The 16,312-nt window shown below is 47.3% G+C and overlaps 1 protein-coding gene across 3 annotated transcripts in view; it reads left to right on the forward strand.

Annotated features, from left to right (window-relative positions):
* The window catches only part of UBL7 (ubiquitin like 7), a 171,799-nt gene that overhangs the window by 143,988 nt on the left and 11,499 nt on the right, over positions 1-16,312 (forward strand). For all 3 annotated transcript variants that reach the window (XM_085643883.1, XM_085643884.1, XM_085643885.1), the window contains exon 10: positions 4,917-5,039. In XM_085643883.1, the coding sequence (XP_085500009.1) occupies positions 4,917-5,039 (123 nt within the window). The remainder of the gene's footprint in view (positions 1-4,916; positions 5,040-16,312) is intronic.

Raw genomic sequence — 16,312 nt, forward strand, 5'->3', positions numbered from 1 at the left:
CGGACTTCGGTGCTGGAGCTGCTCCGGGTTAGGGCTTCTCAAACCCTAGGTGCACTCACTCGAGGGTCCCTCGGTGGGGGTGCTAGATAAGCGTCGTGCAGGTTCTGAAGATAGCCGGTCCCGCAGGTCTCGTCACACCTACGACTCTCAGCTGGGCTGACGATGTAGGTAGAGGTCAGAGATGGCAGGGACTCTGGTCTCGTCGAGCTGGGCAGTCTTGATCCATGGGAGAGACGTACAGCAAACCGCAAGCGCTTAGGTGGTGCCTGCTGGTGCAGGGTGGCTACTCCTTAGCCACAAGGGAGAGTCTTCAGAAAAAGTCAAGAGTTCCTTTCGTGGAAAGTAGTTCAAGATTCAGAATTATCCAATTTGGGAAGGGGACTCGCACCTACCTTTATTCTAAGAAAAGGGGCTGGCCCGTGACTAGGTCCTACCTATGGGTGGGGCCAGGAGGGGGGTGGTTACACCCCTATCCTTTGTCCGGCTTCGCCCCGGCTCAGGGTCAGGGTTGCCCCTGAAACTGGTTTGAGCCGGGCTGTGCACCGTGAGCACCGGGGTGCCACTTGCAATCACCTTCCTTTCAGCCCTGCCTACCTGGGATACACAAACCCTGTCTGGGATGGTGCTAACACCGCCCCCGACAGGAAACCCTTTGTCCAAGCTCCCTCCGCTGGAAGGTCTCCCAGCAGCAGGAGGTCAGACTTGTGTCTGGTGGCCGCATCCATTTTGTGATGCGGAGGCTTGAGTCAACTTTAACCGGGGTTCAAGGTTACTTCCATGTCGTGCCCCTCTAAAAAGGGGGGGAATGCTAACCCCGTCGCCAGAATTGGCGAGGGGTTCGTACTCCCATTCGTATGACACCTTACTCGACATGTGTGGGTGATGCGATGCCAAAGTTAGCAAATAACCGCAAGGATTATAATGCATTTTAAAGTAGTTGGCCCGCGTCACCATGGAACGGCTATTAGGACTTGGTTCCGCAAGCCGTCGACGGGCTCAGCTCGCGCCTGAGCACCGTCCCACATGATTCCCAGCACTCTGCCTTCAGGATTGATAAGGCCTGCCATAGGAGTGACTGATAGGAATCCATGTGTCCATTTTAGGGTTAGGTGTAGGAATACTACACCTACAGCAACGGGTGCTTACACCACGTTGCCCCAGCTGTCATGCAGCCAGTTGTGTCAGATTTGGGCGGCCATCCAGGGGTGGCATAATACATGCTGTAGGCCCTGGGTACACCGATGCCCTGGATACCTGTGGTATGTTGAGACAGGGACTGACAAGGCGGCCCAGTTCCAATTAGTGGATGCACCTAATGTACATGTGTGTTAATTTCGAGAGAGAACAGCTAGGCTGTGGGTCTGATTGGCAGGCCCACAGCCAGGGAAAGTCGTAAACCAATGAAGCAAAAGCAAAAAATCTGGGTGATCATAGGATTGCAGACCCTACTCTCCTACAATGGGGACAAAAGAAAAGCAGTAGTACAGTCAAAACCATTACTGTCACGGATCCTACTGATGGAATCTTAGAAATGAAGAGTTTCTTGTACCAGCTATTGTGAGTAGGTAGGGTTTAAATAATGAAGCCGATACTTTACCCAAATGCTTTAGAGCCCAAAACAACACTTAGGACAGTTACCACCCACACAGCTGTGTTGAAATTCATTGAATTCTTGTACAGCACTGTCTGACAGGAGATGCAGACAACTTGATGATTTTTCCCAGCAAAGGGAAGCCAATATTATTTCTTTGGTAGGATAATCAATAGTGAAAAATCTAATTACCATTTCTTTGGACATTGCAAGTTCACGTAAGCTAATCGCTTCTCACTCCTCCCTCCCCCGCCCCCCCACAAAAAAGTCATGAAAAAAAGTAAATATTACTGTGTTGATAGTGTATGCTTGTGTGTAAATGTCCACACTATATAAGACAACAGTGGTTCCTGTGGAATAGTATGGTTATATATAAATGCAACAATGCGTAATAGAGATATAAGGGTTATAGATGATGTCAGAAAGGAAGAAACACCAATGGTTTAGTTAGCACATATATGTATTACTCAATTAATACATTGAAAATAGACAATTGTGCAAAAAAGTGTCCCAAGTGAAACATGAACCTAAGGAGTGCGTAACATAATGTGACCATATTTACAAGGTTTCAGTAGAATCTTAGTACATGAAGCGACCATTTCAAAATGTACACATAAATATTCAGTCACTATATACAATCATAAGCACTGAAACATTGGTTCGCTTTCGTCTTTACTGTCGATGGCGTTTCGACCCTGTTAAGGTTGTAGGGTCTCGTCAGGACCTATGATAATGGGGACATCTAGGGAAAGAGAAATAAAATTAGCATGTGGCCCATATACCGGCACAGATGCAATGGACTGGATAAAAGGTAAATGAGTGCATATGGGTTACCTGGACGTTTGATTGCTCGGCTGCTTATAGGGAGTGTGCAACCCATGTTTAAAGTGAAAGGAAGGTACTCACAAGGAACCCAGCCGGGTTCTTGGAAGGAAGAAGGATGAGAATGAGAGAGAAAAGGAAAGAAAAAAAGATGCAAGTTAAAAAGGCACTAATGCTGGAGGAGAAATCCATATGTGCAATACAACCAGCAGTATTTAGAATTTTACTTACCCCTGTTGAGGGTGTGAGCAGGCAATCAGAGGATAGAGCAGCACGATGGCAGGTCGCGTACCTCGGCGAAAATGTGCCGGAACAGGTGAGGGAACTCTGGGAAAAGGATACATATAAGGGATCGTGGAGAAAAGGTTGGCGGTGATGCAAATTTAAAGAGTGCTGCACATAGCAATAGAGCACTATTGTCTGGCGGTCATAAGTTCTTACCTAATAGTGGCTTGTAGTTGACTACACGATCTAGAAACGCGGGTGTGTCCACGGCTGAGAAACCGCCATGTATGGGGGCTGGATGAGGATTCCTATAATAGAGGAATCAGATTGTTAGTGGTGGTAGCTAACAGTCAAAGGACCAGGCTTTTAGCTAAGTTCCTTATTTAAATAGGGATGGAGTTCCAAGGAGCACGTAACAAGCTACGTGCAGACACCAAGACTGCATCCGTCTGCTTGCTGTAGTACAATGACAGCGAGCGTACACAGACTCGGGCTTAAATGTGCGCTTGGTAATCCTGTCGGAACCGTAAAACTCTGAAGGCATCATAATGGATTGCCGCGACATGGAGTTATCCGGTTCTCGGTAAGGGAAACTTAAAAGGGAAGAAAGACCTACGGGATAGGGTCAAGAGAGATTAAAGATACGTTGAAAAATAATAAATAATAAAAAGAAACAAGTATGCGGGTGAGGAGAGGGTCAGATTAGAGTGAAAAATTAAAAAGAAACAGATATAAGCACATTAGTCTTGGGCAGCTGAAGATAAGAGAGGTACATGGAAGTCCAGGGTATCGTTGTATAGTGAATTTAAAGAGGCCCCTCGAACTTTTCAGTGTCCAAATAGGTAGCGTATCAGACGCAGTATAGTTACATCTAACTGCTCGTGAAAAATACATGAAAAATTCTTAGCAGTAAAATGTAGGTGAAAAAACGGCAACTTGCTTATTTGCATATTTGCTATGTAACTCTCCCTAGTCGGGTACAATTATGCACTCTGCTTGCATAGTGTATTATAAACTAACGGAATGTGGCCATGGCCGCCAAATTGTAAGTACACAATTAGATTGTAATCCTAGTCGTAGAATTGCACATACATAATTACGTTTGTACCGGTGTTTGAATAGGGCATCGATTTGTATCCCAGAGAAATTAACAGTGTGGATATGTATAATAATTCTTTCTGTAGCAGTAAGTATATCAAAAATAACCTGGTATATACATGGCAATCAGAGAGGTATCCATGACATACATGAGAGACATGGAGGTACAAGGTATTACAATGGTTACATTTGTATCACAGACATATTGACAATATAGATATGTGTAATAGTTCCTCCTAGAGCAGTCAGTATATAAAGTATTGGATTGCATACATACAGCACCCCGAGAGGTCTCCATGACATACATGAGGGTAAGGGAATGAACTTAGTAACAGTTTTAATGTAGTCCTTAAAGGGGAGGCATAGCATACGTGCAGTAGACAAAAGGGTTATCAAAAGACAGATATGATGGAAGGTAAGTGTATGGGAAACGAGGCAGTGCAAAATATGCATAACATGGGGAACGAGGCAGTCTTGAATATACCCAACATGTGGTCGAAATACATAGCAGACCACGATAGTTAGTTTGCAATTTTGCGAAAAACAGAAGATTGTACTAATCATGTTAATGAGGCGACGAAGCCTCGCCACTCTTCAGCGGAGTTGAGGCCCTGGTTGATAGAATCAATTCTGTCTATCCAATGACATTCATGCCTTTGAAGGATCTGTGTGATGTCACCTCCTCTCTCAGGGTTCAGGGCAATGTCAATAACTTGCCATCTGATCTCATCAGCTGTATTTTTTTTTTTTTTTTTTGCATTATGAGAGACCAGAGGGGCATTCTCAACTGAGCGTTGTATGCGACTTGTGTTGCCATATACGAGCTTTTACCGGTTGTTGGGTCTGGCCAATGTACGGCAGTCCACAGGGACAGCATATACAGTATACAACATTGTGCGTGTTACAGTTAGAGAAAAAATCTAATGTATGTTTACAATTCGAATGTACAAAGGTGTGGGTATTGGATGTAAAAGGACAAGCAACACAATTGCCGCATTTATGATGGCCTTTGACCTCCGGTACGCCCTATACATCTCCGCAGTCAGTGATGCTTTGGTAAGCCCCCCACAAATCCTTGTGAAAAACCCTTTTGCTCCATTTCATAGTCCCTGTTGGTGACAAGGAGACTCTCTCTACTACATGTGGTTAATAAGAGCAGTGTTCATTTTGATTTCTACAGGGGCATTCCTCAGGGACATCTCCAATGTCTACAACCGTCCAGTCTGGAACACCAATCACAAATGATCTGTTCAGCCAGGCCTTGCAGCATGCTCTGCAAGTGTCTGGCCAGCCAGCACCACAGGTAAGTAGCATCCAAGATTTGCAATAACTTTATGGATGGGATGGAGGAAATTGAAACTGTCTGCGGGTAATGACATTTTGAGCCTGTGACTAATGGAACAACCTTAGTCGTCAGTACAGACTGCACATTAACACTGAAGTTATGGTAATGTAATTTAGTGAAAAGCAAGTTCTTCTGTTAGTAACACTTAGGCCTATTTTCTGTCCTGATGACAATGTTGATGTTTTCCTCTATTCCACACTGGTTAGTCTCTTATGGTTGGGAAGACTCTCAGAAGCTCATGAAACATTTGAGCTGTCTCTCATCCTATGCATATCCTGTAAGGCATCCTCAGACACCACTAGAGCACAGTTTACACAGTTACCAGTAGTACCTGGCGGAGCCAAACATGCTTTCAAAGCTTTCAGTATTTTGTAAGACAGTAAGCTCTTACTCATGTGTCTGAATACTTAGTAAAGCCTTAGAAAACTCCTAGGAAGACGTGTAAGCGCTGCTGCCCGTCGTGCTGTATAGCTGCAGTTATCTGCTAGCACAGCTCAGCTAATCAGTTCTCAGTATTGACTGAGAAAGCAAAGCTACTATTAAACTGCTCTCACTACCAGCTGAGACCATGAAAGGGTTCCTCCAGCTATACTTGCACCCCCCGTAAACTTTAGAAGACTGTAACCCCACAGAATTATGTATCTTTAAATTACACTTCAGACTTTTTATAGCGATACCTCAGATTACAAGGCTGTTATTTAAAGGTGTAAACTACAAAGTGATCTCTGGTTACGTCTGTAAAGTCCTGTTTATCCTCCCCTGTGTAATTTTAAACCTATTTGGATCTATTACCCCTGTCAGTGCTCGTTAGGTCTCGCTTGCTGAGCTTTTGTCATTAAAAGAAAAAATCACCTGCTTCAGCTTCTTCTTGTCCTTATCAATTTGTGTCGGCACAGAGGCGTGTTTCCCCTTTCCTCTGATTGGGTATTAAGTGTATTAGTCTACCTCTGTGTGCTTCATTGCAATGCATCAGATGCCTTGTGTGTGTGTGTGTGTTTTTTATTTTTTTATTTCTTTATTAAATTTTGCAAGTGAATACAACAATACAAAGAATATCGATTTTGACTAAAGGGGGAAAAAAATCATGAAAGCAAATCCATCACAATATACATACATACTTTATCCAAAGATCTTCCGTGCAGAGTGTACGGTATCGAAGGGCTTAACAGGAAATAGAGTGATGACCAATACAGGGAGACAATCGCCATCTTCATTAATTACATTGAACACATTTTGGGGAAACCGTGTGAGTGGGCAGGCCCACCAAAGGTACCACAATGACTGCCCTTTAATGCAATACCCGAGCTGTAACCCAGGAACTATGCCCACTAGGATAACCAACAGCTCATCGTGGCAGCCTACCGCCAGGCACATTCAGGAAGAGGGAGAAAAGAATCTCACAAAAAACAATTATGTCTTATTAGCTATTATTCTTGATATAGAAATTCTTAGGGCGGTTCCGGGAGGGAACAGTTCACTGTACAATTCGGTTTGCGTATTGCAATATAACATAATATTTTGCGGGCCATTGCACAATGTTTACGATGTTTAGAATAGCCAAGCAACGGATCTGGGTCTAGGGTCTCACCCGCAATCTTGCTAAGTTTCTGGAAGATGATTAACCAATAATTGGCTACCTCAGGGCACAACCAAGCCATATGTAAGAACCCTGCAGGGTCAAGACCACTTCTCTCGCACCTCGCAGAGTCTCAAAGGCCATATTTGTGAAGTCGGAGAGGTGTGTAATTTGCTCCATTGATGAATTTAAAATGTATGAGGCGGTGCCGGCCATTCAGGCAGATACGCTGCGTGGCCTCGCAGCAGTAGCGCCACGTGGCATCATCTAGCACTCTGTCCAAATCAGTCTGCCAATCGTGTCTGGCCTTGGTGAAGTGGTGCCTCCGATAGTCTTGAGTTAGAGAATAAATGTTTGAAACGACTTTACAGGGAGAATTTGCTTTTAACATGAGAGTAAAAGGCGTCACCTCTGGGGCTCAGACAGATTGTCACCCAGAGTGCTGCGAAGGGCGTGCCTCACCCTATAATAGTGAAATAAAGTCAGAGGGGTGACCTCACGCCCATCTGAGGCAATGTCGTCCCACTCCCGCCCAACGCCGTCGACAAATAAGTCGCCGAAACACGTAATGTTGAGTGCTGTAAGGGCGCGTTGCGCCCCCGGTTCAAGGAGGATCAGCAGCCAAGCGCACAACTCGTAATAGGGGTTAAAGGTGAATATAATATGGCTGCAGCCTGCTTCCTCAAGATGTTCGACCATGCATGTACAGTGGAATTGATACAATCCAGCACACCCGAGCATCTGCGTGGGTCGCTGAACAGAAACAAAGCCAAGGAAGAGGGCACAGCCGCAACCCTCTTATGTGCAAATGTGTCGGCCGGACTCGCTGATGTAGCCAATAAAAAGCAGGCATATATTGAGCTGCATAGTAGTAAAGTTCTAAATCTGGGGCACCCCGCCCTCCCATAGAGTAAGGCAGCGTTAAAATCTCCCATTGGGGCTCGGGTGGCATACCAGCCCAGGCAAGCTGAATCAGCAGTCACTTGAAAAAGGGGGGAGGGAGTATCATCGGTATGTTGCGGGAAAGGAATAAAAACCTAGGAAGGACCACCATTTTCATCACAGAAACTCGGCCCATGAGAGATAAAGGCAAGCGTATCCACCTGCAGACATCCTCCTCTAGTCTGGCCACAGCTCTACCATAATTATCATTAAACACCTCTTCAGAGTTACTGTGAACCTGTATATCCAGGAAGCGCATCGAGTCGGTAGTCCACTGCAACGGAAAACCCAACTCGATGGGATCCAAAGCCGGCGTAAGAGGGAAAATAACGATCTTCGCCCAGTTAATACAGAAACCAGAAAATTCGCCGTAGCGCACCATCTCCCTCAAAACTGGGGAGAGGTTAGACTCTGGGTCCCTGATGTATAGCAGGGTATCATCCACATAAGTGGAGATGATTAGATTGTACCCAGTGAAAGGAATCCCGCAGTGACTAGGGTACTCCCGTAGAGCACACGCCAAGGGCTCAGCCACGATCTCATAAAGGAGCGGCGACAGTGGGCACCCTTGTCGAGTGCCCCTGTATATTTTGAACGGGGAGTGACCACATTACCCACCTTGACCCTTGCTTTGCTGTGGGGGGAATTATACTAGACAGCCACTAAGTTAGAGAAAAGGTCTCCCACACCCGTTCGCCTCAGGACTAGCATCATGAAATCCCACTCAACCATCAAAAGCCTTCTCGGCATCTAAGAATACTGCAGCTAATTTAACTTCAGGCTTAGTATGTTGAATAGCCCTAAAAACTGTAAGCTGATTGAGTGTGCGACCGGGCACAAAGCCAGCTTGCTCAGGGCTGACCAGAGTTGGGGCTATACGATTGGCCAATACTTTAGCAAAAAGTATTGGATACACGTTGAATAACGATAGCGGCCTACATGATGAGGACTCATCCAAAGGTTTGCCCGGTTGTGGGATGATGACCAACACGGCCTCCCGCATCGATGACTGCATTATCCCACTCTCTTCCATCTCTTCGAAAAGTGATATCAGGTGAGGGACCAAGAGATCCCTAAACTCCTTGTAAAATGCTACTGTCAGGCCATCTTGCCCAGGAGCATTCCCTGCTCTCATAGATTTAAGCTCCTCATGAATTTCCCAGGCGTCAAATGGTCTCATCAAGTATTCCCTGTGCCAGTCTTCCAGCCAGGGAAGTTTGATGTATTCCTGGTACTCTACTGCTCTGCCCCCTCCTCCCGGTTGGTGGGACTGATATAGGTCAGAATAATAATCCCTAAACCTATTGGTGATGGCTTCGGGATCCTGTAGGAGCTCGCCAGTGTCTGTATGGAGTTCTGCGACTCCAGTTGTCTCCCGCTTACCCTTCAGGATTGCTGCCAGCGTGGCACCGGGGCACTCCCCCTCGCCATACGTTTTGGCAACAGCGTATTTGCCAAGAAATGTAACCTCTCTGTCCTCCGTTTTGTGATACTCTGCCAATGTGTCCTGTATCTCCGCTGTCGCCCGCTCAGTGCCTCCCTCCTGCACCTCACGCTCAAGGGTTGCAAGTTTCTGTTCCAGGGTTGTCAGTTGATTCCTGAGTGAGCGGAGCACTCCTTAGTGTTTGGACATAGCAATCCCTCTGACATACACTTTGAAAGCTTCCCATGTTATTGAGAACAGCGGAACTGAGCCAATATTAGTGTCAAAGAAACCCTCAATGGATTCTGCTAATTCTGCCCTGAACACCTAATAGAGTAAGGCGGGGACCTCCATGTACAGGGTTCTGGCTGCTTAGACGGCGTCTCCAGCCATAACTGAACGGGGGATTGATCGGAATATGAGCGTGGGTGAAGTTCGCAACTACGGATAACTGCAGAAAGGAGACTGGAGACAAACCAGTAATCTATCCTGGTATCCAGGATATGAGGGGCAGAGTAATGTGCGAATCCCCCTGGACCTCTATTTCTGGAGTGCCAGACATCAAGCATATTAATTTCCGCCAGAGCATTTTCAACAGCTCTGCCCGCACCCGACTGCCTCCGCACTGGACCCCTGGAGCGATGCAGCGACGGATCGAGGACACAGTTAAGATCCCCTCCCCAAATCAGTGGAAGGGATGCCCAGCATCGTAGGTGTGCCAGCACGTCTCTGTAGAGTTGCAGATTATCAAAGCTCGGGCCATACACATTGAGGGTGAAAAACTCCATCCCCCTCCCTTTGATCTTAGAAATAACAAACCGCCTCTCCTTGTTGGTTTCCAGGGCTTCCAGAAAGATGCCACCCTTACTGTTGACCCATGTCAGCACCCCACGGGCGTGGGTGGAAAAACCAGCAGCATGAAAGGCGCCATGGAGGTGCCTGTGGGTGAGCATCTGCGAGTCAATAGGCAGATGGGTCTCCTGTAAGAGTGCAACATCTATATTATGGCGGTTGAGGTAGGCAATCACCTTCCTGGTTTTCCGAAAGTCATTGAGACCCCTGATATTCCAAGTTAATAATTTCAAACCATCACCTTAGAAACCACATGTAAAATTGTAACCGCATAAACCATCCCGCCGCACTATGGGACAGAAAGACCATCGGATCACCCTGGTAGGCAGAAACACGCTCCTTGCATAACAAAAGTACCATGTATATACTCCAGAAAAAAAAAAGCATAACTTATCAAACCCCACCCCCCGCCCACACCATCCAATCCCCAACTGAGCATTGATGAAACCCTCCAGCCCTCCCCACAAAAAAACATTTTCTGCAAAACTTGGACAGTGAGTGTGAGAAGTTGGCCTGGTACATGCTGTTCACTAGTTAAAGTGGATACCTTGCACCAGTACTATTCGACTCTTATGGTAGATGGATTTAAGACAACCTTTTAAAGAAAGCTATCCTAGTGGTAGCTGTGGAGAGCAGCCTTCAGGCTAAGTCTAGAGGAATGTAAAGCAGCTTGTTTTACCTTATAATCTCTTGAATTACTAAATGAAAGGACACCACACAGGTATATTTCTCCAGTATTGGGGTGTCTTTCATAGATTCACATGCTTGAATATTCCACGTCGTCAAAGTGGGAGTCCCACGGTACATAAAAAGCAATAAGTCTCATGTATATAGATACTTACATAAACTATATAAGAATAAAATACATATACAAATAAACTTTATATAGTTCAAAATAACATATCAAGTCAAAAGTACCATAGGCTAACATTGACACATAGGAAAGCATTGAAAAAAGGAATCACTTTACTGACATATCCATGTCGTTTTTATAGTCCAAACTCCAGCCAATCAGGCGCGAGCACCCTCTAGAACCTTCTTCTCAAAGGCTCAGGCCCTCAGATTTTCTACTGCACGTCGTGTGAAGGGAGTCTCCCTGAGCTCTGCTCAGTTTTTTTTCTCTGGTTTGGATTTTCTTCAACTTATCCTCATGTCTTCAAGTAAGAAGTCTCTTTTCCGTCCCTGTGCTTCTTGTGGGAAGTTAAGACTTTTTTCTGAGGACCCTCATGAAAAATGTATTTACTGCCTTTACCCCGACCATAAGGTGGGCAACTGTAAAATCTGTAGAACTTTTTCACAAAAGACTCTAAAGGACAGGGAGGGTCGCCTCCTTTTGTGGCTCCAACAATTAAAGGACGCAGATAATCCTCTCTCTGAGGTTGAAAGTGTGGCTTCTGCTCGCACCGGAGTCTCTTCCAAGCTTAGTAGTGTACAGGACTTGCCCTCTCCCTTTCTAAAAAAGAGAAAGCTTCACCTTTTGGGAGTTTCTAAGGTGCCAGTACATTCTGCTACTACGTCAACGCCCCCGAGATCTCACTCTCGGGCGTCTGTGACTCCTTCAGCGCATGTTTCTACTCAAAAACGTGCCAAACCGTCGACGGGCTCGTTGACTGTCCCTCCGTCGACGAAATCTGCTGCTTCTTCAACCTCGTCGACGACGGTTTCCAGCAGATTCCCTATGTCGTCGACGACGGCTTCGTCGACGTTCTCTCCATCGACAGTGGTTTGTGTTTCATTGAAGCCTGTCTCGTCGACTATTCGTATATCCTCCTCGTAGACGACGAAGAAGCTGGTTATCCCGTCGACGTCCAAATCCTCATCGATTAAAAAGAAGAAATCGTCGTCGTCGATGATTAAATTTTCGTCGACGGCAGCCTCGTCGTCGGCGGTGGCTTCGTCGGCGGCAGCCTCGTCGACGGTGGCCTCGTCGACTGTGTTGTCAACTTTTGCATCTCTTCCTCTGGTGCCGTTGTCTACGCCAACATCTGCTCCTGTTGACGATTCCTTGCTTCAGCGTCGTCACGCTGTTTTGGACTCCATTACTATGCCACCAGCCACTCAGCCACCCCAACAGTTGTTTCCCTCTGGCAACGAGGATGACTCTGCTTCTGATGAGGACATTCATTCCACATTCCAGGCTGCTCGCAGTCCATCTGAACTCTTCATTAAATGTCAGGATTTCGAAGATGAGGATCTGGACGATCATTATTATCAAGAAGAGGAGCAGGATCCTCCTACACAGGTCCCAATGGCTCAGCTTCCTTTATCCCTCATCTCTAATCTCCAATTTATGTTGGAGGATTACAATCGCCGCTTTCCACCTTCTTCTCACAGTTCTCCACGTGATGTACCATCGAACTTTCCTACTCCTCCTCCAGTGCCGGCGGAGCCAACGCCATCCGCCCCTTCACTAGTACCCCCTGCAGAGGGTGACGGTGACGTTCTTCAGGATACGGAAGATGGAGAACTCCAGGGCGATGATGACGACACCATGGCCGACTGGAATGATTATCAAATAAATTCGCCTTCTTCGCCTCCAAAGTCGCCTGTGAACTCTCCACCTGTTGACATTACAGGTTTCCATCAGCTGATGGAAAGAGCGGCGCAGCGATTTCATCTCCCCATGATTGTGAGAGGAGGATTGTTTTCTCTATGATTTCAAATCACAGCCACAGAAACAAGTTCGGGCCGTGCCCATAATTGACTTTATTTGGAATGAAGGGATTAAACTAATAAACACCTAATTCAGTCCCGGCAGTGCTTCCGCGGTTGTAGAAAATGTATAAGGCCCCGGACTCTTCTCCTGCTTGCTTGGTGTCCCAGCCTAAGCCGGATTCAGTCATCACCCAGGCGGCACAACGTCGCTCGAAGAATCCCTCGTCTCCACTTTCTTCTCCACCTGGCCGTGATGGCCGTCGCCTGGACGCCATTGGGAAGAAGTTCTCTACCATGGCCTCCAACAGTAAGGGCAGCAAATTCCATGGCCATCTTGGGCCGTTACGATCGCCAAATGTGGTCGGACATGGAGGCTTTCATTAAGCTCATTCCAGAGCCCTCTAGAGCGGACGCTCTCAAAATCCTGCAAGAAGGTGATAGAGCATCTGCAGTGATTATTGATCGCTCTGTAGACATCGCCTCCACTGGTTTTCGACAGCTGGCTGGAGCAGCTGTTATAAGGAGGCAGGGCTGGCTTCGTTCCACTTCTTTTCGTCAAGAGGTCCAGGCAAAGATTCTCGATATGCCCTTTGATGGGGAGTCCTTGTTTGGACAGCATGTGGATGAGGCCCTCCAAACAATCAAGAAGGACACTGAGATGGCTCGTTCCCTTGGCACGCTGCAGTTTAGAAGGCAGCCTTTTTCGGGGTGCTCGCGGACGCAGCACCACCTCTTCCTTTCATGGCAATTCCACTCAATACCGCTCTTACAGCTAAGGACACCAACGTTTTTCCTCCCAAAACCCACAGTCTTACAGACAACAGACTGGTAAATCTTACAGAGGCAAGTCCAACTATAGGGGGAACTCCTCCAAAAAACAATGACTCTCTTTGTTTATATCCCCCCTCCTCTCAGTGCCCCCTCCTCCTGAGTTGGAGGACGGATCTCAAAATTCTTTTCAAATTGGTCCTTGATCACTTCAGATCGTTGGGTGTTGGACATTGTTTCAAAGAGCCATGCCCTAGAATTCGTCAAATTCCCTCGAAACACCCCTCCATCCGGTCCTCCTCCTGCTCATCTCAAAGAGCTTTTCCATCAGATAAGCATTATGCTCTAGAAAGGTGCCATCGAAGTGGTTCCGAAATCTCAGAAGAGGCTAAGCTTCTATTCCCGTTTTTTTCCTCGTACTAAAGAAATCTGCTGAGTGGCGCCCTATCCTCGACCTGAGGTCCCTCAACAAGTTTCTGAAAGACCAATCATTCCGCATGCTAACGCTGAGGGACATTCTTCAGTTCCTTTCTCAGGACGACTTCATGACGACAATCGATCTTCAGGACGCTTATTTCCACGTGCCAGTTTTACCACGCCACAGGAAATACCTACGCTTCCGTGTAGGCCACAGGGATTTTCAATTCAAAGTCCTGCCCTTGGGGCTTCGCTCAGCTCCTCGAGTCTTCACGAAAGTCCTTGACCCGGTGGTGGCCCATTTGCGGTTGCGAGGCATCCAAATATTCCCGTATTTGGACGATTGTCTCAAGTCTCAGTCCTATCACCAAGCATCCCTAGATACTCAGTATTGTCGGACTCTGTTCCACTCTCTAGGACTGTCAGTCAACATACAGAAATCTCAGCTCACGCCAGCTCTGCACAGAACGTTCCTAGGCGCTACCATCAATACCTCCATGGCCATGGCTTTCGTGTCTGCCGATCGGCAAACACGGATCCTGCAGCTCGCAGCTTCCATCAGATCAAAGCGGTCCGTTTCAGTCCGCATATTGGTGTCTTTTCTGGGGATGGCGTCCTCCTGCTTTTCTTTGATTCCACATTGCAGACTGAAGAGTCGTCCCATTCAAGAGGAACTAGACAAACAATGGCGCCAGATCTCCGGATCTTTCAGCGACCGGATCTTCGTAACCGCTCGCATGGCACAGGCTCTGCACTGGTGGACACAACCTCACAACATCGCAGCTGGAACTTCTTTTCTGGCGAAAGCCCCGGCACTCGTTCTTACCACAGATGCCTCCCTGGAACGGTGGGGTGAACACCTTCAAGATCTGTCCATCAAAGGCAAATGGACTCTGTCTCAACGTTCTTGGCACATCAACAGACTAGAACTGATGGCAATTTTCCTTGCACTCAAATCCTTCCGGCTCCAGCTTCAGGGGAATCAGTGCTCATTCAAATGGACAACACCACCAGCATGCACTACCTAAACAAGCAGGGTGGGACAAAATCTCCACTGCTTTCCCAGCTGGCTCAGAAGATCCGGGATTAGGCCATACTCCATCGGATCACGCTCGCTGCAGTCCACCTGCCCGGCATTTCCAACATTCTCGCACACTCACTCAGTCGGTCAACGTCATCGACCCACGAGTGGGAGTTGCAACAGCCGACTCTAGACTTTGTCTTCCGACTTTGGGGTCACCCGAACCTGGATCTCTTTGCAACTCCACAGAACAGCAAATGCCAGTCTTACCCAAGTTGGCTTCCGCACAGAGGGTCGCGCGGAAATGCCCTTTCGATGGATTGGTGCAAGATATTTGCCTACGCTTTTCCGCCGAGCCCTCTGATTCTTCGAGTGTTGTGGAAAATGCGGACACAACCGTGCCACATTCTCCTGATTGCTCCACGGTGGCCTCTGCAGGCATGGTTCTCGGAGCTACTGCTCCTCTCTCAGTGCGAGCCCATCCTGCTTCGCCCTCGGCCGGACCTTCTAACAATGAACAACGGTCGGATCTGCCATCCGAATCCCAGTTCACTCAAATTGTCTGCCTGGAACCTGAGCACCTTGAATTTGCTCACTTGAACATTCCACCTGCCTGCAGGGAAGTTCTTGCCAGGGCGCGGGCGCCTTCCATGGTGAAGACCTACAAGCTAAAGTGGAAGCGCTTCTGTCACTGGTGCTAGTCTGTTCACATCCACCCAGTGCACGCCTCCCCGGCACAGATTCTGCCTTTCTTTTTGCAGTTGGCATAGTCAGGACTGTCTCACTCCACCTTAAAGGTCTTTCTAGCTGCAATTTCTCGCTTTCGTCAGGACGGCTCTTCCTCTCTCTATTCATCTAGAGTAATTCAGCAATTCTTTAAAGGATTGTTCCGGATGTTTCCACCCATTCGGCGTCCTCCGCCCACGTCGCGTCTTAACATCGTATTGGCGCAGTTTATGAAGGCGCCCTTAGAGCCAATCCATTCAGCGGATTTCAAATTTTTAATCTGGAAGGTCCCCCTCCTGCTTGCACTGACTTCCTCTCGCCGAATAAGTGACATTCACACCTTTACAATCCAGCCTCCTTTTCTAAAATTTAAATCGGACTGTGTTATCCCTCGCACTAACCCAGCTTTCATGCCAAAGGTGCCGTCCGATTTTCATCTTCATGAACCGGTAATTTTAAAAACATTTTTTCCTCATCCGCAATCTCCAGCGTAACAGTCTGCACTCTTTGGACTTAGAGGTGTCTCAAGTTTTATATCAGCAGAACGGCACCCTTTCGCCAGTCTGATCAACTGTTCGTTGCCTACGGGCGAACCTGTAAGGGACATTCTGTTACCAAACCAACAATTGCACGTTGGATTTCTTCAGCGATATCTTTCTGCCATCAGAAGGCTGGCAAGCCTCTTTCTTCTGGAGTGAGGGCGTATTCTACAAGAGCAATGTCCTCCTCCACTGCTTTAATCGCTGGTGTGCCCATTCATCAGATCTGCCGGGCAGCTACGTGGTCCAGCAGGCACACTTTCACGAGGCACTACTGCCTGGATGCAATCAATGAAGCCGATACGGCTGTGG

This window comes from Triturus cristatus, chromosome 3_1 (genome assembly GCF_964204655.1).
Source record: "Triturus cristatus chromosome 3_1, aTriCri1.1, whole genome shotgun sequence".
Taxonomy (NCBI): domain Eukaryota; kingdom Metazoa; phylum Chordata; class Amphibia; order Caudata; family Salamandridae; genus Triturus; species Triturus cristatus.